The following is a 23,717-nucleotide window of genomic DNA, read 5'->3' as shown; positions in this document are numbered from 1 at the left end:
ATAACCCTGCAATAAGTAGTTACCTGGTCTTTTGGGCTGCCAGCTATCCCAGGAAAAAAGAAAACCCAGCACACCTGTGCCTTGCCTGTTCCTGCAACCCTTCTCATGCCACTCTGCGGGGGAACATGTCAGACCTTCACTTGACATCACAGCAAGTTTTCTAACCAGAAAAGCCAAGCTACTTTAGGAGTACAAAAAGCTTGATGTACTCATTAGACTCAGGTTCACTTGGAAACTACTTTAAGGCACAATGTCAGTGCCAGGGAAAGTTTATGTCCGCAGCGCTCTGAGAGAGAAAACGCTCATCTTCGCCTGGGCTCTGCGAGAGGCAGGGGCCATGGGAACTCCATTAAAGTCATCTTGGTCTGATCTTTAGTTGATGTATTCATGTTGTAGCCATACTGACTGCAAAGGAATTACGCTAGTTTATACCATCTAAGGTCTCTAATAACTGAGGTGAAGCCAAAAAGTGACAGTGCCAGAAAAAATAAGGTTTTTGGAGGTTTTTTTTTTTTAGCAGCAACAAATAAAAGGAAACATTAAATTTTATAAGGTTTCAAAACAATGAATTCACATTGTCTCATTAAAACAAATGGAAATTTTAAATACAATAACATAGTGAACATTCTCATTTTAGGAGAAAGGACAATTTTAAATATGGAAAAGTGGAGGGAAGTATTTTCCTGGACTGATATCAGATATATTCAACACAAATTATCAGATTTCTGTGTGACAATCTTATGATGATATATACCAGGGAAAGAGAAAGAACCACAAATCTCTTCTTTTAACACAAATCTCACCTGAGCAGTCCTTCTGTTGCTTAACTTAAGCAAACATGTTAGGCCAGAAAAAAAATCAAATTAATTATCTTTGCACCATTAGCATACTGGACAGTGCTATACATCTGCTCCTATTGATTGATAAGCCAAAAAGAGTAATGAAAGCAACACAGTTACTATAGCAATCACTTTATGGCACTGAGGGAACTTCAAAAAGCAAAACTTGGGAGTTTACTAGTTCAGTGTTTGAGAACACTAGAAATATGTATTTTGGCCATCAACTTGCACATGATTTGGCCTCTCCTAGAAGTTTACCTAACTCAGCAAGCCTCAGGTGTTCCAAACTGGAACCTCTTGCCTCAAAACCACTATCTGTCTCAGCTGGCTATTGTCAGCACCACCCCGGCTCTTCAAATCTCAAGTCCAGGAGCAGAACCTATGAATAAACCAGGACATTTACTAAAGCTCTGAAACAAAATCCACTGAAGGCTATGAACTTCCACTTTTTAAAAATGAACTGGGATTTCCTAAGGGCCTGAATTTGGATCTCTAAAGGGTCTCAGTCCTTCTCTCTCTCCAGAGACTACGAAGAACAAAACCCGGAGAGTTTAGGATATCAATTTAAGCATTTTATTTAAGGTGAACTACATTGGACTGTATCACCCATTTAAGAATAAAAACATATGGGTGAAGAATTTTTTCTGGAAAAAAAACAAACAAACGACCAAACGCAATGTTTCAAAGCATGTGTTGCACGTGAATATTTTTAGAAGTTAGTACATAACCACGTAGCACAGCCTCCAGACTCTCTTTGCAATTGTATCAATCAGGTGCTACCTTACAGTTGCGGGCAGCATGGAAAATGAGTGGCTCAAACCTAGATGCCAGAGAGCCTTAAAGATAGAAATCTTTTTCTTCTTTTTATTTTGAATTAAAAATGTGCATAAAAATAAGACATTAATGAGCTGCATGTAGAACAATCAAAATTATGAGGTATTTGCATTTCTTTTGCACCTTGAGCCAAACAACTACAAAATTATGCATAGGATTCTCTCAATCTGAACACAGTAAATATTAATAATCTCTGAATCAGCAATGAAATGCCTTTTGCCCCTGAACCTTGAAGAGAGACCTTCCAGCTCAAAAAGTTGTAGTACAGTGACTGAGACCATATTTACAAGGCACCAGGCTGAGGCATATGCGTGTAGCCTGTGAAAATAAAGCTGTGCCATCCCCCACCCTCTTTACACAGAGACATTTTAAAATTACCTGTTTGTCAGTTTTACAAATGTGTGTCTATGTAAGCAGCCCCCTGTGTGGCGCTGCGTTAGCAAGCAGGCATGCTTTCATTTGCACATTCTGATTTTACAATCAGAATTAAAACATTTGCTCTGTTCGGGGTGAGTTGATAAACAGGGATTTTAAAATTTCCTTTTTTTTTTTAATGTGAAAAATGAAAGAAAAATGTTCCTCTAGATGTATTATGCCTTTGGGCTCCATTTGAGGGAAGGGGAAAAAAGACAGAGAAAGCTACTGTGAAGGTCACAGAGTGAAAGAACTTCCTCAGGGCACAGAATAAATTAAATCCCAAGGAAAAAATAAAATGTGATTTCCAGAGTGTGAGGCACAAACTCAAAATGACAATGATTGACAGCTAAACTATATCCGTGCAATATCGAAGACTGCACGTTCTCATTTACCTCAGTGTAGCCAGCAAGCGCCCATTAAACATCCGTCTGATGCCCAAATTAACCTTCTTGGCAAACTGAAAGAGGCACAAACTATCATAATCAACCTTTCATTATCACAGCAGCCTCTAGTTAAAGGGTCAGAATAATTGTGCCATCAGAGCCCTGATTGTTTTCAATCAACAGACGACTGGAGTGACAGCTCAGTGATGGAGTAGTTTGATGAAACCGCACCAGGCCTAATCAGAGCAGATGAAAGGAAGGCATGATTGGTGCAAATGAACAGTCGTGCCTCTCTTTTTCATTTACAATCTGAAATTACTCTTAAATTTACAGGGTTTTTTCTCCCTTATGAGTACCTCTGAAAGAATGTTTGATTTATTATGAGTTCTGACAGTGCAGAGTTATAAAACACAGGTAGGGTTTTCAGCCCAGGCTTTAAGTGGGTATTCAGCATAATTTTAACAAATTCACTCTTGAAAAGCACAAAATGACTAAAGACTTCCAATGACCTAACCTTTCAGTGCTGTTTGATTAGCAGAACAATTTATCATGGCTCACATTCTTCATGATAAGAGAAGATTAAAAAAAATGGATGCAAGGATCTCTTGCAAATGTTTTCTCTTAGCCAATATATTTATTGTGTTATTGCTCTCCTGTTCTCTCTCTCTCTCACACACACACACACACAAAAGAAAAAAATTAAAGAACACTGCATTAATAACCCTTTTCCTCTTAGAATGAGTAATGGAATCCAAGCAAGGGATTGTTTGGAGATGAAAGCAGAGACCAATTATCATGCCACTGATAGCATCAATATTTAGTTTTCTGGTGGATTGTTCATTCCCACATTCTAAGGGATGGAAAATGAATCGATCCCACTAGGTGTTTCTTACCTTACTCACCGGCACAGAATCAGAGTGCCTCACAAATGAAAAGGAAAAAAAAGAAAAAAGAAAAATTGGGGGCTGCTTTGGCAAAATTTGGAGAGAATGGAAGATTCAAGTTTCCTGCACCTCCTTGTGGAAAACACACAAGTGCCCTCAGCTGAAGAAGCTGTGAGCAGGCTTGCACATCCTTGCTGACAGAGAAGGTGCCATTTTCACTTATTCCTGTTTCACTTTAATTTATTGAAGCCTACTGTTGGTGTAAGCAGGTTGAAATGAAATGACCAGGCTCTCTGGTGCTTTTTCTTTGTTTAGTGAGGAAAGTCTTACTACCCTCAGATAGCATGAAGGCTCCAACTCAGCCCAATTAAGGAAGATCTATTAGCTCCAAGTCCTAGATAAAGGAAGCATGACAAAAGTTGCCCAGTCTGCCAGAGATTTGGCACGTACTTCCCCCCAGTGCTTCCACTCAGTTGACAGCTGAGTTCCACCTTGCCTCCTGTTTCAAATATTAAAACACCCAACCTTTTCCAAGTATAAAGATGCTGTTTACAATATACATATGAATTTAGTGAACCCTTGGGAATGACCCCAAAACATTGCTAACATGCCAATGGAGAAGGGAAGTAACAGTTTGGGGATCTGCCACCACATGCTTTGTTTGGGAAGGCTCAGAAGCAAACATGCTTCTCTACACAAACAGCAAAGTCTCACATTCACATTTCCCCACCACATTCACAGTGTCCCCACCACAAGGACCACACCACATATTCAAAGATGCTGTCATTCTGCTATCTGTCCCCAACTCCCACCCAGCCATCCCCACACTAGCGCTAGACCCCTGCTTCAGCAGTGGCACTGGCTTTGTGTGCAAGGCGGGCCCCGAAGTGCATTCCCAAACTGGAGTCTGAGAGCACAGCTGGCAGGAAAGACAAAACGTGCATCCTTCCAGACCCCAGCCATCCAGCCACAGACCCACAGCTTCACAGATGGACAGGGTTTGGAGGACTGAGGAATTGGACAGTAGGCTCAGGCAATAGAGGGGGAAGCCAAATATAAATAAGTTATGACTTCAGGAAATACGTGGCCCGAAAGGAAGATTAGAAAATCCCAAGGTTCATTAGATCTGGAAGGTAAAAGCACTTGTTAGTGTATGTCCCCCTGGCCTCTTACAGTCTCTGCAAAAGCAAAGCGGCAGTGGATTTGTCCAGAGTACTACTTTAGGAAGGTCTTGGTCTGCTAAATAAGAAATGCTATACGTCTTGGTTGGAGTTTTGCTGGTTTGGGATCTACATGATGTCAAGATGACAACCTGCAGCTTTCAGAACACCAGCCTGCAGTCTGTGAGCCACTTTCCAAGAGGCAGAAATTTGATTTTGATCTTTCAGCACTGAGTAACACAGAGCAAGCAGAGTTGTTGGTTGAAGTCTGTCTAGCAGCACGAATGATGCATTTCATGATACGATACTGTGATTAAGGTAGAAGTACATAATGCAGCTGTATTAATAGCAAACATTTATCAAAATTAATGGCGTTAAAGTGAATCACAATGTATTAAAAATATTTCTCAATTTTTCTCAAGTGCTGATAAGATCTATCTGTTTAAAGCATTTAAGCTGTAAAGCATCAATCACCAGCTGTCCAATTTCCTCACAGGGCTGCTAGTCAAAAATATTGTCCTGCACAGTCTTCAACAGGTACAAGGAAGGATACATAACCTACCTGACTTTGGCAGATTTCTTAGTCACAATTAAACAGCTCCATCAGTAACAATTTTAACAGCTGTATCACCGCCTCAGAAATTTTTAATAAATGCTTCTGCACAACATCCTTGTGAGGAAGGGAGGAATTCTTCATCCCAAAGATGAACTCTCCACCAACCAAATACAGTCCCCCGCATTCTCAGTCCAGTGCTTTACCACAAGCTTCCTTCCTCCCTGATGCTACGTGACGATACCAGCCCTTCCCAGAAAGGCCATTATTTTATCAAAAAGGTTGAGAGACAGACAGTGTTAGTTTCATTTCTGATGTGTTTCCTATGAAACACATAGAAAAAAATGTCAGTTTTATAACAACAGTTAAGAATAGAACATACACTTTTCACAACTGTATTCACTTCTTTTACACACTTCACCCAATGCATTTATTTTACCATTTCTTATATTTACTGGAAATGAGACTAGACAGAAGCCTACCTAGAAGACATTGACTAACCTCAATAGAAATATTTCAGCTTTTTAGACTTGCAATAAAATAACTATGATAAAAAATCAGCTTTACAAAAGGCTAGCCGAACTACATTAATATATAACTTCATATATGGTAATGAATCGTATTATATTAAAGCAAAGACTTGCTATAATGGAAAAACTAAACTTTTCATCTACTCAAGCTCAAAGTGAAGTAAGGTAGGGACAGAAGGTAAACTCTCAGCTGTTGTAAATTATCACAGCTCATGGAAGTTTGCCATTTTACACCTTCTGGGGAATCTGAACTTCAAAATTATATAGCACTTTCCTTCCAAGTATCTCAAAGCAATTTATAAGCAGTAGAACTCGAGCTGCTCTGAAAGAAGTGTATATTTCAACCATTTTCCCAACATGGGAACTAAGAGAGAGAAAAATTAAGTGATATGACAGAAGACAGCAATGGTACAGCTGACACAAAATCTTCTGTCCCCTCAACCTGTCCACAACTGAATCTCTTTACCCCACTACCAAAGTCCTGTGGACTTTTTTGTGCTCCGTGCCACAGAATGAAACCTGGTGAGATGCAGTTATCTGAAACCGAGGACAAAAGAGATCCCTAAATATCATCTGACAAAAGTATTTGAGATATTTTTGCAGCTGAAAAGCACATCTCCATACAGGCAATAGAACACTGCCTTTTTTCTTAACCTTCTTGGAGCAGCAAAGACAAAACTATCCCATAGTGTGCTTCGAGAAGTGCATTCTTGTGTGATCAAGCCCTCAAACCATGGAGTAGTTTCCTTTACAGTTGTTTGGAGCTTCTCTACAAAGACAGATCTACAAATGTGCTTCTTGCACCTAACTCATTCTTCTACTATGATCAAAGGAAGGAGCAAGGCCCAGTGCAACCCCTAGCAATGACATTCCACATGTACAATTGTGTGTTTAAAACCTGTATGAGCTAGTGTGTAGTCCCTATTGCAACAGACTTTACAGCTACCCCACTACTGACAACCACTCTATTTTCCTGTGCACTGCAATGACTGTCACACCTGGAAGCATACACAAATAAAACAAATGACCTGGGATTGATCACACTGGAAAGGCTCTATTTACTCCTGCAATCAAAGTAAATTTTGTTTTAACAAGATGATCAGAAAGGAGCACGGAGGGTGACAATCTATCCAGAGCAAAGCAAAGCAAAGCAATAAAACCAAATCCAAAATATGACATCTGAAGACAGAACCTCGCTTTTTCCTTTCAAACAGGTCCAGCCATAGACAGTTAGAAACGACAAGCAAGCCCCCCCATCATAAACATTCCTAAAATGTAGCTTCATGGGTTCCTAAAACCTATGAAGCCTAATAGATCTGCCTCTCTTTACTAACTGGATCAAACAGCAAGAAGCTCTGAGGTAACAACTTCTTGCCATCCATTTTCTAACGCATCACAAAATGCTCAAGTTTGGACCCTCCATCATTTGTCATGATGGTAAAACCAACACTGCTAGGTGCTTTCTCTCTGATAAGTTTTATTGAAGTTGCAATGAACAGAAGCTTATCTCTTCATAAACACAGCTGTCTAACTAGGACTCTTAACTGTGATTTGATTTCAGTTTAAGGAGATCAAAGTTTATGATAGCATTTCTCTTTTCTCAAACAGGGTGAGGACAAGAGCACATGGGAGGTGGAAGAAGAGGACCTCCCCCCCCAGCAGCCATCATTTCAAAAATCTAGAATTGCTCATTTTTATTGTTAGAGGAAACATTCAGGCTGACATCAAATGCACTGAAGCTTTACATAGCCACATTTAGCATTAAAATAAGTTGCTGGTACATAATTATAAGTAGAAATGACAATCTTTCACCATCTGATACACATTGTTTTTATTGCTATTCCTCTCGTTATTTTTTCCCTTGAAGTATGTTTTAGATGTATAGTGGCTCTCTATGGAGACAGGAATCTACAAGCTTTCACGAGCAAAAATTGTTAGAGAATGAAATAGGCACAAAATTGACAAAATTCTATGAAAATGCAATTTAGCTCTGTGAAAATTAGTCTAAATGGTTCTTGAATGTAGGAAGATTCCTATTCCTTTCTTCCCTATTGTTAGGGTATAATTTTCTACGGATTTAATAGGCAAATCCAACAAATCACATAAAAATGTATCATTTTCTATAATAATCTTGACAACAGCTATACAGGACTTGTATGTCATTAATATCTTAGGTCACACACAAAAATGAACATCAAAGTACATACTCTCCTTAGTCGGTTTATATATATGTATGCTCTCAACATGCCATGTTACTACAAAATCACCAAGGTCAATTTTTCCAAGTGAGATCACCAGGTGTTGTTTGGGTTTTTTTGTTGTGTTTTGTTTTTTTTTTTTTTTTTTTAACACCAGTGATACCACCAGCACCTTCACTACAGGAACTTTATTTTTGTTTTATTCTGCTTTACTATTTTAATGAACCAACTAAACCCTCTGACAAGGACAGTGTCAGCTTACCTGTCCAGGTCTCACAGCCAAAAGCTGTCTGAGTGTCCCCTACTTTCTCCCAGTCACTTCACCCCCGCAGTTACCAAACATTAGCCACTGACGTCCATGTTATGCATTAGTGAGCCTGATTCTTCAACTCCAAAGTGCTGCTGGAACCTCACGTTAACATGGATGGGCCCACTAATATTAACTGTGGGAACATTTAGGCCTTTTCCTGTCAGCAAACCATTTACTTCTGCTTTCTCAAATCCCGTGAAGAATGTGCCTCAGAGGACAGCATGACAATAAAGTTACGTATGTATTATAGGAGCTGGTATTTCTCTTGGCTGCTTTTTCACAAAGGGATATTTTTCCACCATTCCTTTTTTAAATACAAAAAGAACAAGCAAGTACACTAGCAGAAGCTCACTCAGCTTTTTTGAGAACAGAACAGTTTCCCTTTTAATCAAATCACATCTTCTTAATGATGTTAATTTTATTGACTTTGATTTAATCCCCACATGATGGGCTTCAGATTAACGCAGGACTCATATTATTTTTAAGTGATGAGTTAATTTTCAAAATCAACTAATTGTCCTAAGAATGTTATTTCTTTTTAAAAGTGACTTAAACACTTAGAGCCACATTTGTAATTGCATTTAAGATCCCAAACGTATCTCATGAATTGGGAATGTTAGAGCTTCCCTACTACAAGATTAAAACAAATTTATTATTTAAACCAACTAAATCACATCTGAAGCAAATGGAAACAACTGCAACTCTAAAAGGTGAACCTCAAAATTCAGACCTATACGGTTTCACACGAACATTAAAATAGGCTCCACCCTAAAGGAGCAGTTTGAGAGCTTTTCAGCACAGATTCTCACTTCAGAGACTGTGATCTTTCCATCTGTCATTACTATCCCACACAGACCTCTAGCTTGGAAGTCACTTCACAGTGAGGCTTCTTAAGATCTTTTTGACAAATGTATTTATCATAATTTCTTCCACTTCTCCCTGGCATGAGGGAGTCCAAAGTGATCAAAGGAGTATAAGGACCTCTTTGTCGTGAGGCAACGAAACCCCCAGCTCCGCAGCCCACTCACACATCCGGAAGCTGCCAAGGGTCTCCCTGTTGGAGTAAGCAAGGATGTGCAGGAGTGCCACTGCTTTTCCATCTCCTTGCCCCCTCACCCTCCTGGAGCCACTAGTGTCCTGGTCCTCGGGCAGGAGTGATAGCAAGGGACAACAGCTGGTCAGATCTCAGCAGTCATGCTGAATTGCACCCACTTAATAGCAGGTCTAGACACATGGGTGCAAATTTACTTCATCTAACTTTACACAGTTAGTTTAGGTACCAGCGGAAACACTTAACCCCGAAACTGGATTCTAGCTGTCTTAACACCTTGATGACAATTTGTATGGTTTTAGACAACCTGGAATTCAATTTTCTTTCTCCATCTTCTTTGGCTCCATAGTTACAAACAGAGGTAATGCTTCTACCAGCTCCAAAGGAAAACTTGTTGAAATACGGAGCTGGGAATTCTCAAAAGAGCTTCTCATTTTCTATCATTTTTGACAAGCTTAAATCCATCAGAAACAGTGTTAAACAGCTTTACTGGGATTTTGAAAGAGTAGAGATTACTAACATTTGTATCTCTGAATGGAAGATATTAACTAAGATAGTAACAACAGACTGCCTCATTTGATCATCCATGGTATCTGTGGGTTTTAGACTTTATTTATGTTGTTCTTTAACTTAAAAATGGAAGTAAGGTATATTTCCAACCATGCCTGGCTTTCACAACAGCCTCAGCAGCTTTATGTAACCATACACCTGCATATTAATACAACTATCTTTCAGTTAGTCTCCAATAGATCAGTGCCACAAAGAGCAAAACAGTCAACACAAACCCCACCATAACAGACTAATTCAAATGCAGAAAGCAGTATCACTGAAGTGGTCTTGCTGTGTGCACACCTTGGCATCCTCTTTTTGGCTTTCTAAATCAAAGCACACATCCATTGCTTAGCTGAAGAAGTGACCTAAATCCAAGAGCTGTGGGTACAGCAGCCTTCCTAAATACTGGTGTGATGCTCTGTGCAGTTCTGAAGTTAATCTGGGATAAATAAGGTGAGGCAATGTTACTGTAGGACACTGAGGCAAAAGTAATGCCCTCCAGCAATTTCTCTATTGCTCACAGCAATAGCAGCAAAATAATCAAGTTTTCTGATTGGAACTGACACGTATCAAAAAGAAAATTAGAAGAGCACACAGTTGCTCCTAACATAAACCTAGTTTTAATATAGAAAATCCCTTTCTATACTGCTATACTTGATAAATAACAGTAACAAGATTAGCTAACGTTCAAGAAATAACAGGCAGAAACTTTCAAAAGTTCAGAACAAAAGCATATATAAAGCTCACAAAACTTTACTGTAAAAGACAAGATTAAGAGCCCATTAGATTTAAGCTAAGGCAGACAAAGGGGAAAGGTGTTTCATAAAGTAAGGGGACAGTGCCAACAGGGACAGCATTCATTTCCACTGTAAGCCAAAATGCCATTACTATTACAAATGATGCAGAAATTATATCGGGAAAAACGTGCGTGACCTGAGCACATCAGCAAAGCAGAGTGTGAGATTCAGCTGCCTACATCCACCGCCTCAATCCACTCTAGCCTGCATGAACCCTGTCTAGTCTGCAGCTCCAGTGGACGCTGATGTCCTTGCAGAACCTGTGGCAGAACTATCAGCTTGGGCTATGTATCATGGATATCCTACCAAAAATGCTGCACATGCCTATGTTTATAAAAATGAATCCCACACAAATAGTCTGGAGACACCATAAGGAATATTGCACACAGTCAATTCAGGCGAGATACCTGTGATTGTGATTATGAGGATTAGCCTTAGGAAAAGGAAACCTACATCCTATCATAGGTTATGTTTTACCACTATTTTTATTTGAGGGTAACTATGTAATCTTGCTTGCAGCTAGTCATGATAGGCAGTACAACCATCACAGATCCAGCACAGTGGATACTGGGATTCAAGGGTGGCTCTTTGGCACTTTTACATAGACTACTCACGAAAAGGGTACTAAAAAGGGGGTGAAAACACAGCAAAACATGCACGGGCAATACACTAGTTTTCCCATATAGCCTTACTAATTCACCTCGGCCTTGATATGCATCAAACTCCTTTCTTCTCTACTATGCCTCTCTTGCTAAGAGGCTGACAGCCACGTTTTAGTGTGGTGGTTTTCTATGTAGGCTAAATACTCACTAGGGACGAGCATTAGACCACCAGACATGATTTCACTTATTGCCCAAGAGAGCACTTAAGCTTATTTCTTGAACAGTGAAAGGCTAATATACTGTTGAAACAACGTTGATTACCAAGATGCTTTCCTTCACTTACTGTTTTATGTCGTTACTTGTTTTGCAGTAAAACTTAAGTTCACATTTAGCAAGGCACTTAGTCCACATTTCATCAAAACATATATATACCCCTGAGAAACATGAATTTTGCTCTCTCCATGTTAAAAATTGCTCTGTAGAATCAAAAGATTGACAGCAAAAAAAATTCAAGTACTGCACTGAAGGAACGGCAAGCTTGTACTGGAACTTGACAACCCACTTTAGAAACTGCTGTTCTGCACAGGAAAAAGTGGGCATCACTGGAGATGTATGGAAGATGTCTGTGGGCCTGTCTTCAGCAGAGAACTGTTCCATTGTAACAGCCTGCTATAATGTGCACACCGCAAAATTTCCAACAGCACTGAACTCTGTGGGATTTCTGCTGGAGAATACTTTTGGCCCTCCACAAATGCCACCAGGAGATTCAAAACAGAGCTCAAGTGTAAGAAAAGACAGTTGAAAATAGACCACTTTACCCTCCCTTAGAAAAGGATAAACAGGTCTGTAATTAAGAAAATTGGATTTATACATGTATTATTTTTATAAAACAGATGTTTAACAACTCATATTGACCTGTAACACTGTAGTCTTCCTGTCTTCTGTTTTTCTATTTATTCACGCAAAGACACTTCTCTAATACAGAGACCAAAGACTGATTTTGCACATCACATCCACAGTAACAAAAGGAATAACTTGTGCTAGACTTTCATATGTGGAACATCTGCTTTATGAACACAAGTTCACAAGTTGCACACAAGGAAGTTAACAGGGCTGGAATGTCTTGGGAGCCTAGTCCTGGAAAAGACACAGCATAGTTGCATGCTTTCTAGCTGAATAAACTACTCATGCAGTACTCATACAGGTAGAGTAGTACTCTGCCAATTTTTCCTAGATTGGTTGCTTATCTGTTGATTACCAAGAAAATGAGTTGCATGGCAAAGTAAAAAACAAAGAAAAAACTCCTAACCTTAACTTCAGAAGAAGTACTCGCAAATACTAAAATTGATCTATTTTTAATGTTAGCTGTTTAAAAAATATATATCCTTTAACAACCTACTTAACCAGTAGGAGAGAAGGAAGAAACTAATCTATGCTGATCTCATGTTAAGATTTTTTTGCCAAAGCTGATCCAAGGTGAACTCTGGAATCAAGTGCAGTATTTAATACGGTATCATTTGACCAATGTATTGCTGGGAGACAGAATGACCCAGTAGATATTTCTATCTGTAACTATTAGTATGATCCTTGAAATATGAACATTTAAGCCTCATGACACTGAAGTTTTTAATAATGAACATGATAAGGCATAACTATACTACAACTAAGGCTAACATCAGTTTATTACTTTAATCTTTGGCTTGCTTTCTACTTGCTATGGTTCCAACAAGAAGCCCTCTACTGCTAGATTTCTCTGAGAACACGTTCTGTCATATAGGGTTGGTTACCTTTTCAATTATCAAGGGAAAGAATTCATCTGCTTCCTTAAAGTAGAGCCAATGAGCCTTTCTAATAATGGCCAATTACAAAAAGATTCACTTTTCACTTCATGATAAACTAGACATCTATGTCCTCATCATGACCGTTTCCTGTGAAAAAAAGCGTGCTGCACAGCTCATGATGAAGAGGAAAAATACCAAAGAATTTGCTTTTTCCCCTCCAACTGCTTCAGGATTCTTCCTTGGTTTTCTTCATTTTTTATTTAATCCTTTCTTCCATGTCACTGCTTTAAGTTTACTCACATTTTAATGCAGCTGACAAATCATAAATTTCATATATACAAAATAATATTTCATAATCTCACATGCTAGTAAAATGTAAAAAATCAATATGAAAACAAATCCTATGTCACCTAATAATCATTGTTACTGGCTTAGCCTAGCTAAAAAAAATCCCTAATGATGGAGGCTAGTAAATTGTTTCAATTTCACAGCCTACAGAGGTTTTCTGGTGGGCTTTCTTTTTGTTGTTTATTTGTTTTAAGAAATACATCATTCTATTCCTTGTCTATTGTCTCCACTAAAAATAAGACACCTACATTAGGCCAAAGAGTTTCCTAAGATTTTCAGAGGTAGAAAGGGGAATGAACTACTTAGTTTGTCCACTTCACCCTGGTTTGGAAGTCACATTTTTCTTTCCGAAAGAATCAACAGGAATTACTGTAGTACTTTACATTAATCCACATCCTAGTATACTGACATTAATATTACTGTTTAAGTTTCTCAAACTTGGGTTTGTTCAAGGTTATATTTCACCATATTCACTAAAATTGGGCAACTGTGAACTGGTAGCCTAACAAAAATCCAAAATGTGCCAGATATGAGCTGCAGTCACGTCAGTTTAAACCACATTCAAGCATCACTCTGCGTACACATTTTGACGCATTAAAATAACCGCCTTAATCTTTATGTGCATGAGGATTGAATCGTCCAATGGACACTGGGAATTTAAACTAGTGAAAATAACTGTGCTCTGCAGACAGTGGCACACTTTCCAGAGGTTCTCTGAGGGAAGCTTTAATTTGTGCTTAGGGCTTCATGGGAGCCCTACAAGTAAAGGTGCCTTGGGGACATGCTGAATTCGAATCGCCATAACACGCATGCATGTGTGTGCGCAGGAGGCCACACTAGTCACAGGTAAGACAGACAAATCAAACGGTAGCATCCCCCACCAGCTTTTCTATTATCTGCCCCACTTTGTGCCAATTTCCTCCAGCTTCCCCAACACCTCTTGCTTTGCTGTTCTTCCTTAAGACATGGGATGGGGATTTGTCAAAGTCAATGAGCACTTTATTACAGTGAGAGTGCTCAGTAATGAACAATTCAGCAATTTAATGAGATTCTGTAGATCTGTCTCCAGCCTGTCCATCAAGTTTCACTTCTATAAAGCACCCTGACACTAATCCTCTGGCATACCCAATCTTCACCCTGGGCTGAATATTAGATTCTTCCATGGTATATTGCATTACCACTATAACCTTAGCAAAAATGATGAACTTAACTACACTTGAGGCAATATAGCTGGTCTGATTTGATTTTCTTCTATTGGGTTGACTATGAGGGAATTACTTATTTACTAAGATAAAGCAAAAAACCAGTTTCTTATTGCCTTCTGAATACCTAAATTGGTAAATATTTATGTGTGTCTCTTAATTCATTCTGGGGACCCAGAATATTTATAAATATATATTTATTCCTGGTTGTACAGACTGAATTAAAAAGACACATGCACGTTTTGCCTGCAGCGGAAAACTAGTTTAAAAAAATTCTTCCGAACAGCATTAGTAACCTTTAGAGAGGCAATTATGATAACACTTAAATGGACAGTGTGGAGTTTGTTGTCACTCAAAAAGCAGCATATTACCTATAAGTATCTCTCCTCAGTGTGACCCTGCAACAGAAACAGAACCTTTGTCATATTTGCCTCATGAAGTGTTCATTGACCGGAGTGCACACAAGGAAGAAAATGATATCCGAGTTCTTCCTGCAGGACAGGACAATGACACAAGATTTAAAAACTCCCACTTCCCAAACTTTGTTTCAGCAGGTTGCATAGGGCGTATTACTCTGTATATGCTTGTTCATTACTGAGCTGGCATTAAATAATACTCGTGTGGCTTTCTGTAGCAACTTTTCTAGCAAAAGTATACCCAAGCATGTAGCTAGGAGATTTCACTAACCCTGCAGAGAAATTATGATAAAACCCAATTGGGCAATCAGCCATGCCCCATATATGAACTTGTACATTAAAACCTTTTCTGATAAAGGGAATGTGGGCTGGGACTCCAGAGTATCATGCCTAAAAAAACCCAAACCAAACCCACCATCATGGGTAGTGTGCAGCAGGTTCTGTTGTAGTACAGACATCCTCCAGAGACTAGGACAGGCAAGAGTCTAACTTTATATTAATATTTGCAGAAAATATCATCTTTGTAAAATACTCCATAATCTAAAGCCTCAAAGTTTCGGAAGCAAATATGCCAGTTATCAGACTGAAGGGTTAAGTTACATCTGCGTACTGTCTCTGTGGTTTGAAGAGCTTAACTAGACATTCTTATTTTTTAAGAATAAATATTTCGTTCCTGCATGATGTTATTCATCTACAGAACATGAAGTGCCCCACAGACAAACACACATTTTACACTTTGAGAAAACGATGGCATATAGATGAAATGATTTGCTTAGAATAATCCAAAAGATAAGTAGATAAATAACAGGGACTGAAATATAAATCAATCTTCTGACTCTCAGTCTTCTCTGTTGGACCAAGATAACCCACTTGCTTGAAGGAAACCCTGTGCTTTCTTTTTAGGAAGTTACATTCTACCTTGAAATACCCTGAAATACTTCCCTTCTATAAAACACGACAGCAAAAAGGAAACAGAAAGAAGTGTTTGGGTAACCAGTGTTATAGATATTTCCTTCTACTATATCGTGAACTGCGATTTTTACAGACATATGATGGGAATGTTTCCAAGGACAGATTTTGGTTTAGTTTTTGTGTTTCTCTTTACAGGCTATGTAAAGTTTCTCATATCAGGTTTCCCACCCCACCCCCCTCCACACTAAAGTTCACAACATAATGCTTTTATCTTGTTAATATTCTATGGCTAGCAACCTGGTCCTTTTCTAAAGCCAGCTCTTCTAAAAGAAATGATCACCACCTCCAGCTTCTTGCCACAAACCTTCCACTGATGCCTCCACTCATCTCTGAGCAGAGCAGCACGTGTGATGATTCGCTAATTTGCTTCAGGCAAAGTCAGCTGTAGTGGCCTAGACAATTTAAATGACTACTGAAGTTACACAGCTAAGTTTGCCTGAAGTGAATGGGAGAGACTGCAGAAGCAGGTTTGCTGCCAGACTTGTGGCACTAGCCTCACCAGAGGCAACGATAAATGAGTTGCATGTATTGGACATCTCTTCCCCCCAACAAAGTTGGATCTGGAAGAAAATCTCTGGCCACATCTGAGTAACACAAGTTAAGCAGTAAGACAAATTTCTCTTTCAAACAAACTAATTGCATTAACACAACACAACATTTTTTGAATTTCATTTAAAAATTTCCCTCAGTTGTTATTCACAGTTTTTGCTCAAGCGCTTATTCTCCCTCGAGATTGCTCCAGGGTTTCAAAACAACAGATTACTGCTGTGGTTTATAGAGTATCACACATTCTGCTTGTTCACCAATCTCCTTACCTGCCAGATTTGTTCTTCACTGAGTGAAGTGAGTCTATCGCTTTTAAAAACCTCTCGAAGGAGACAGTATGGGAGTGCCAGAACTTCTTCAGGATGACTCTTCAATAGCTCAGAGAGATGTTTTACTAAGAAGTCAACCACTGCATTCTCCAACAAAGTGAGGTTGAAGAGGTCCGCAAGCTTATACAGGTCCAAGTAATTAAAACTATTTAATTCCTAAATGGGTGAAGCAAACAAAATACGTCTCAGAAAAAAAAACCAAACAAACAAACCACAAAACAGAGAACAAAAAACCCCACAGGTCTCAGATAATGAAAAAAGGTTGTTCAGTTGGAGCTGTGGAGAAGGAAGGTAATATAACTTGAAATTAATTAACACAGCCTTATTCAAAATGTATGTGTAAATGTTACCTGTGCATATGCAAATATATATGATGGTACTAATTTATATTACAACTGCTAAGGTTATATATGCATACAGCATCTGTAAGAAATACGGATTAGTACATAAAACAGTATGATCTACACTGTATGACAAGAGCTTGCAGAGTTAACAAGTGGATTAAAAAATGTATTTGTTAACTACAACGGTTTGTTACAAAGCAATTGTTTGTTCATTATTTACTGTTTTGATCGAGCTAGAGCACCTGTGCAGAACAACTTTTCGTTCCATGAAACCTCACAAAATACGAGATGCTGAGCTACGTTTTATTACGTATAAATTTATCTTCAATGAACAAATAGGCCCTTTTTTTCCAATCACTGACATCAACCTATAGCGGATGTTGGCCTCGTATTCTTTCTCCCCCTCCTTCTAGCAGCAGAAAATCTGCAGAGACAAAAGCTACACTAACTCAGTGCAGGAAGTTTTTTCCATCCTGGTAACAGATAACCTATATTTACAGGCTAATGTTTTCAACTTGGCATCCCTTGTAAATTAGCATCTGGACAGCTAACTGCTTCTATTCTAGACCATACGCTCTCTTCAGGGGAGAGGCCAAGAATTCATCCGTATTAGAGAAAAGCGCCCAGGACGTCTGGGAAATAAGCATGTTTACCCGTTTTCTCTGTTCTTGCTGTATGCTCACACTTCTCTTCCTCTCCCCTCCGCAATCCTGGTTTTCATCTTCCAATTTACCGCATTGCTCCCCATCGGCCGCCTTCTCCTTGACCAGCTCCACGTGTGAAAATGACAAGAAGTCTTGTCAGTTTCACTTTGCTGGTTAGTTAACGCAGGGACTAGAGCAGGAAAGAGAAACAGACTAAATTAAGTCAATTTCACTTTCACTGCTCTGCTGGATGGAATGGCAGCACCAAATGAAACTGACAAGAAATCTTGTAAATGTCAAATGAGCTGCACGGCTGGCAGATAGAGCAGAGCAACAGGGAAGATGGGAAAGTGCGAAGAGGGGGTTTTTTGGAATGTTTTATGGACTACATCTTGAACGTGTGAATTGGGTGGCTGTCCCAATGACTGTGGAGCTGTTTATGCATATGCAATGGAGAGTGGAGAAAGAATTTTTTTCACCTGCTTAGAGGAGTCAGTACTGGAGGAAACGGAATCAAATTCCTGTGGAGGCTCCTGCTTGTTACATAATCTCCCAGTCTGAGCAGCGCACCTTCCCTGGCAGGCTTGTACATTACAGATAAATCCTATTCATTATCTGCTTAAACCGCTGCATAGGAGTTTCACGTTCTTTTCTTGGAAGAACAAAGAAACGTTCTTTACATTGCCAGAACGAGCACCAACAGCCGTCATCCCAAAAGCCGCAGATAGGCTAGTGTCAGTTCCTCTTCACACTAACATAGAGGAGGTAGGGATAAATCCTCCCCAATTGCAGAAAGAGAGAGAAAGGAATGAATTTTACATGAGAAGTATCTGGTCTGTGTGCTTGCTCGGTGATTTCATGTCTGCAGATCACAGATGGTACCTCACACCACCACTTCTGTGATGGCCATGCAGTGGTGGCAACAACGCATAGGAGCGTAATCAAACTCCACATCATGGTTGTTGCTTGTCAAATGCTGTGGTTTATTGTCCCTAGTTTGGAAGACTATCTTTTCAAAGAACTCCCTAACTGAATGAATGCCAAACATTCAGAAAGAGATTTAGAAGAGCTCAGTGTGTTTTTATTGAACTCTTTTGTAGTCAACAGCTATATCTGGGGAGGATTAAAATAAACAAATAAACAATCAAGCATTGTGATCTGAGGATCAACAGCCCAACTAAAATACAGGCCTGATCAAACCCCACTAAATGTCAATGGAGAAGGACAGACAGCTTTTGGTGGACATTCTTCTGAAGTGGACAATACTGGAGATACCATAACAAAATCTTTCCTCGTTAGAGAGAAACAGTAACATGACACATAAATGCAGTTTTCCCCTGAAAAATCTTCACATTTTCAGTGAAATCTGAAAGGCACTGGTAAGCCTTCATTTTTGGTTTGGGTATTTTTGATGATCCCCCAAACTCCCCTATCCCCTCAAATCAACTCCAACTGAAGTTTTTTATGAAAGCTGTCATACAGTTGAAGAGGCCAAATATACTTTCTTCCGGTACTGTATCGCAGTATACGTTCTTTAAAAACATGCAATACAAAACAGGCTTACGTAAATTACTGAAACTTTTAATCTTGTTTTCATAAACTTTTAAATATATACCTCTTATCTTTTTTGAACTGAAGGATGAAATATGAACACAAGCAGAACTGCCACTAAGAGCTGAAGAGAATTAGGGAAAGGTAGTGATCCTATCTCTTCTAATATGATGTATGTTACACCACCGAAACACATTCTGACTAAGAAAATACGTATAAGATTATATATACAGATCTTACTACTAACAGTTGAAACAGTTGTAAAGTCTCACAGCAAATTCAAACCAATTTAATAAATTGGCCAATTGTTTGTCAGTGTCTACTTCTAAAATGAGAAACTATCTTTGATCCTATGCATGCTACTTACTATACATCCCCCTGCTTCCCCGCTCTCTGAACTAAGAGAACCCATTGTTCTACACTACTGGTCTTTTGATTCAGCAGTATCAACCTTTAGATGTCAAACCAATTTAACAACGAGCTGACATTTAAAACCCTCGTAAAAGAAAATCAGTTTTCCGAACAAACATAATCTGAAAGTCGACAATATTAAATATTCAAAATAAATGATGTGACACTGTCCATGTTTTAATACGGAGGTGTATTTTAATATAGAGATATGATAAATTGTCAAACAGCAATAATAGATATAAACATTGTATTTAAATTACTTTCAAATCCATCTTTATTCGTTTGTACTTTAAAGAATAATTGCCTTGCACAAGCCACAGAAAAGGATGTAAGTAACAGATTGATAAATTAGAGTTAATCATAACCAAGTACACAGCAGACTACAATATACTTCTGTTCCTCTGCTACATGTTATAAATAGCAGAAAAAGCACAAGGAGAACTAAGGGGAAAGAATGCATTTCTTTATGACCTTATTTGAAAGATAAACTCCTTGGGGAAATACAATTTATTCAGATTATCAAGACCCTGCTGTGCAAATCTACAGTCTGGGAGCACACTACAGAGATCAAACAATATTTACTTTATTCTGTTGGGTATAAAAGCTTTTAATGAATGCATAATTAAGACAGAAAAAGTATATACAGCTTTAGAATTCCACTGCCAAGCCAAGCCATTAATATCCAAAGTATCGTACCCAGTTGTAACTCCACCTGCTTCCTATTTAGATTACAACACTGTTGTAAATCAAGGTATTAAATGACTAGCCCTGCTGCTGTAACAGAGAAGAGCTGCACGGTGACACTATTTCCCCTTTCCCTAAAAGGGGTTCAGCCTCTTTAAAGCAAAAAAGGAAGTGTGAGGTCTTTGGGACAGGGATGTGTTTATTCAAAATCCTTAAGCAGCACCTAGCACAACGGGGTCTTGACCCCAAGTCCTCCAGGTTCTCTGCTATGTTAAATACTATGAACCAGCTGCACCATTCAGAAGAGAACCTTGACATAAATCACAGCAAAGACAGACTCTAAATAGATAAGGGATAGTAACAAAATGAAAAATTGTAGTGACAAAAATATACTTATCTGACACAAAAGGGATCAACACAATTTTAAGAGAAAGGGAATCTGGTTCTGTTGGTTCTAGCTCTTCCTTTCTGTATCAAAAGGTTCTAGTTCTGCAAAACCTCACACATTTACCTAAGAACTAACAGATCATGCACGTACTCAACAGCACATACCTATTTCATACTAAGCACAAATCCTTCAAAAACTGTATTTTAGATCTTATTTGAAATTTTTTCTCCACTAAACACCAAAGCCATCCAGTTGAACCATGAAAGACATTTTGCTGAAGCCTGGTCACAGTGGAACAGCTGGGTCAGAATTTTGCGATGTATAAAACTGTGTTTACATTTATTACAAGATCAGTGCAGACTGTAGATGTATTTATAGGCACAGTAAAGGATGACTTTTTAAATGACTCATTTTATAAAATTGATTCTTCTGGTAGATCACTGCTTTCTCAACACTTTCTGTAAGTCTTGCTTTTGTTTTCTCTTTTAAGCATGAAAAGTTATTTCACATCCTTGCTGTTATTTCAAAGTAGGTCTGGAGCTAAGTACAAAAGCAACAATATCAAAATATTTCAGCCCTACTATTTTCCCTCTTCCCTATGAGAATTCATTTCCCTTCTCACTTAGTGTTTCCCTATACCTGCTTAGTTTCAATCCTGCTGGCTAGTGCTAGTGAGCACCCTCTTCAAAGGCACGGAGGAGGCCTGTGACCTTCACAAGCACAGTAGAAAGACATGACATTCTCAGATTGCTCACGTGATGAGACATATGTCTGGTCTTTGGAAAAAAAAAAGCAAAACATGCCATATGCAGATACTCAAAAGTAAAACCAAAAAAGTAAACATTTCTAGAATCTCAGATAGATTAATTTACGTCATTAAATAGTACAAATATTTTCAAATGGCAATCCAATTAAATCTTTTAAGGGACCCTGATTATACATACCTTTCATATATTGCATACATGATTATGTGTATCATGGAAAAAAATTTAATAATGAATCATTAAGACTACACAGTTAAAGTTTCATGGTAACATTGGAACAACCCCACAGGTAAGGTTCTGCAGAGTTTCCAACAGCTGCTTTCCCTTGCTAAACAGATGCTGCTGTGGGAATTTTTTTTTTTTTTTTTTTTTTTTTTTTTTAAACTGCATCTGGCACAGAAACTCCCCAAATGAAAAGCTTCATATCTCACCTGGCTTTGCATCTTGCCAGGTATTCTTGGCAAGATAACTGTAGCAATCAGTATTATTTAACAAATAAAAATACAGGGATGAAACGGAACATGGAGATCATCTAACCCTTCACCTGGCCCTTTTATACCATTTCAGACAGTAGAAACCCAAAGGGAGGATTTCATCACATTTATCAATGTTTGCAGTTTTTGCCAATTATGGGAGCCTGTCTTTTCTTCAAATATATTATGAGGAATGACATAATCCTGCATTCTTTACTCCAGCAGAAATCACAGGATATTGGTACATAGTCTTCACACGTTTCATTACTTTATATTTTTGCTAACTCTTCAGAATTACTACAGTGCTTGAGGAAAGCTGAAAACTACTTGGCTAGTCCATCAACCACCAGCAATCTTTTATGGTAAATGTTCACTTTTTTTTGTTGCTAATATTGTCAAATCCAGAAAAAGCAAGTTTTGTCCTTCAAAAACCCAAAGTTCACGGGAGTAGCAGTTAAAAAAATAATTACCATCAACAAGAAGGATAAAGAAAAATAGGACCGTATGATACTATTGCTTCCAATTCTTTTGCAGACTAATAACAGTTTAAGGCCATGAGAATACAGGAGTGGAAGCCTATTCCTCTACTATACTGGACAAGCTCATCCAATCATCTTCGTCAAATTAAGAAAGATCTATTTTAAAACTCGCTCTGTTCTTGCTCCCAACTACTATTATGAGAAGGCTCAGCTGATTTTGAGACTCTGTCTCCTAATTTCCAGCTTAATTTACTCAGACAGTTTATATGCATTTGTTCCTGTGCCAACATTATCTTTCAGTTTTAACAGCACTCTGACTCTCTCCCTGCTCCCCCCTCCCCCAGTATTTATTCCCTTGATATATTTACTGAAAGCAATCATATTCCTCTTCAGCCCTCATTTTGCTAGACTAAACAAGCCAAGCTCTTTTAATCTCCTCACATAAAACAGGCCTTCCTGATCATGTCAGCTGTCCTTTTCTACACCTCTCTCAGTTTGACTTCATTTATTCTTTTGCGTGGGAAAACTCTTCGCAGTACTCATGATTTTTCAGCAGTACCTTGTACACCAGCATTAATATTTCCTTAGCTTTATAAATTACCTTGCATGAAATATCCTAGACTCAAACTGCCTTTTTCTTGATGGTATCACATTAGTAGCTCAAAGCCATCCTATGATTTAATACACAAAAATTCTCTGTAAACTTGGTCCTCATTTGAGACACAGTAACAGCCCTCTGTCTGCCCGGCAGGACAGAAATAATATGATGTTACAAATGGGAATTGAGTACGATCCACTGAGATGCAGTAGATTCTACTGAGGATGCTCAGAAATTACTTTCCAATTGCTTATTTAATTTCTTTCTGTATTTGAGTAACAGATCTTGTAATTGTCCCGGTACATACCAGTTACTTATTGGGGGAAAAATTATTTCAATAATTTTCTTAAGATTTGTTTCAAAAGTAGGCAAGGAAATCCCCTTAATATTCTGAAAAACAAAGTAAGTTTTAAATGAATATAAAGTATGAAAACTTTCAAACATAGTGAAAATACAAGTAGAAAATATGTTTCTAATACACAGTATGTTAAAGTGTGATTTTCAGTCTTAATCCCGATCTCCACTACCAACATGGAGGGGAAGGGGAGAGTGTTAAAAAAAAAAATAAAAAAATCAACATTCCTGATAGATCTGTTAGTAGAGGTATTAAGGTACCTGGCAGTTCCCCCTTCCAATGCCTTTTTTCAATAACTTACTATTTTGCCAACATTTAATAC

At 38.5% G+C, this 23,717-nt stretch overlaps 1 protein-coding gene across 7 annotated transcripts in view; it reads right to left on the bottom strand.

Moving 5' to 3' along the window:
* KLHL32 (kelch like family member 32) overlaps window positions 1–23,717 on the bottom strand; it is a 127,572-nt gene that overhangs the window by 22,708 nt on the left and 81,147 nt on the right. For 4 of the 7 annotated variants that reach the window (XM_076333267.1, XM_076333269.1, XM_076333272.1 and 1 more), the window contains one exon: window positions 16,645–16,860. In XM_076333267.1, the coding sequence (XP_076189382.1) occupies window positions 16,645–16,860 (216 nt within the window). Of the gene's footprint in view, window positions 1–16,644; window positions 16,861–17,701; window positions 17,716–18,171; window positions 18,292–23,717 lie in introns of those variants that run through there. The other 3 variants (XM_076333270.1, XM_076333271.1, XM_076333273.1) reach the window with 3 other exon arrangements.

This window comes from Aptenodytes patagonicus, chromosome 3 (assembly GCF_965638725.1).
Source record: "Aptenodytes patagonicus chromosome 3, bAptPat1.pri.cur, whole genome shotgun sequence".
NCBI lineage: Eukaryota > Metazoa > Chordata > Aves > Sphenisciformes > Spheniscidae > Aptenodytes > Aptenodytes patagonicus.
The sequence above is the reverse complement of the archived record's forward strand: the minus strand, read 5'-3'. Positions and strand labels throughout refer to the sequence as shown.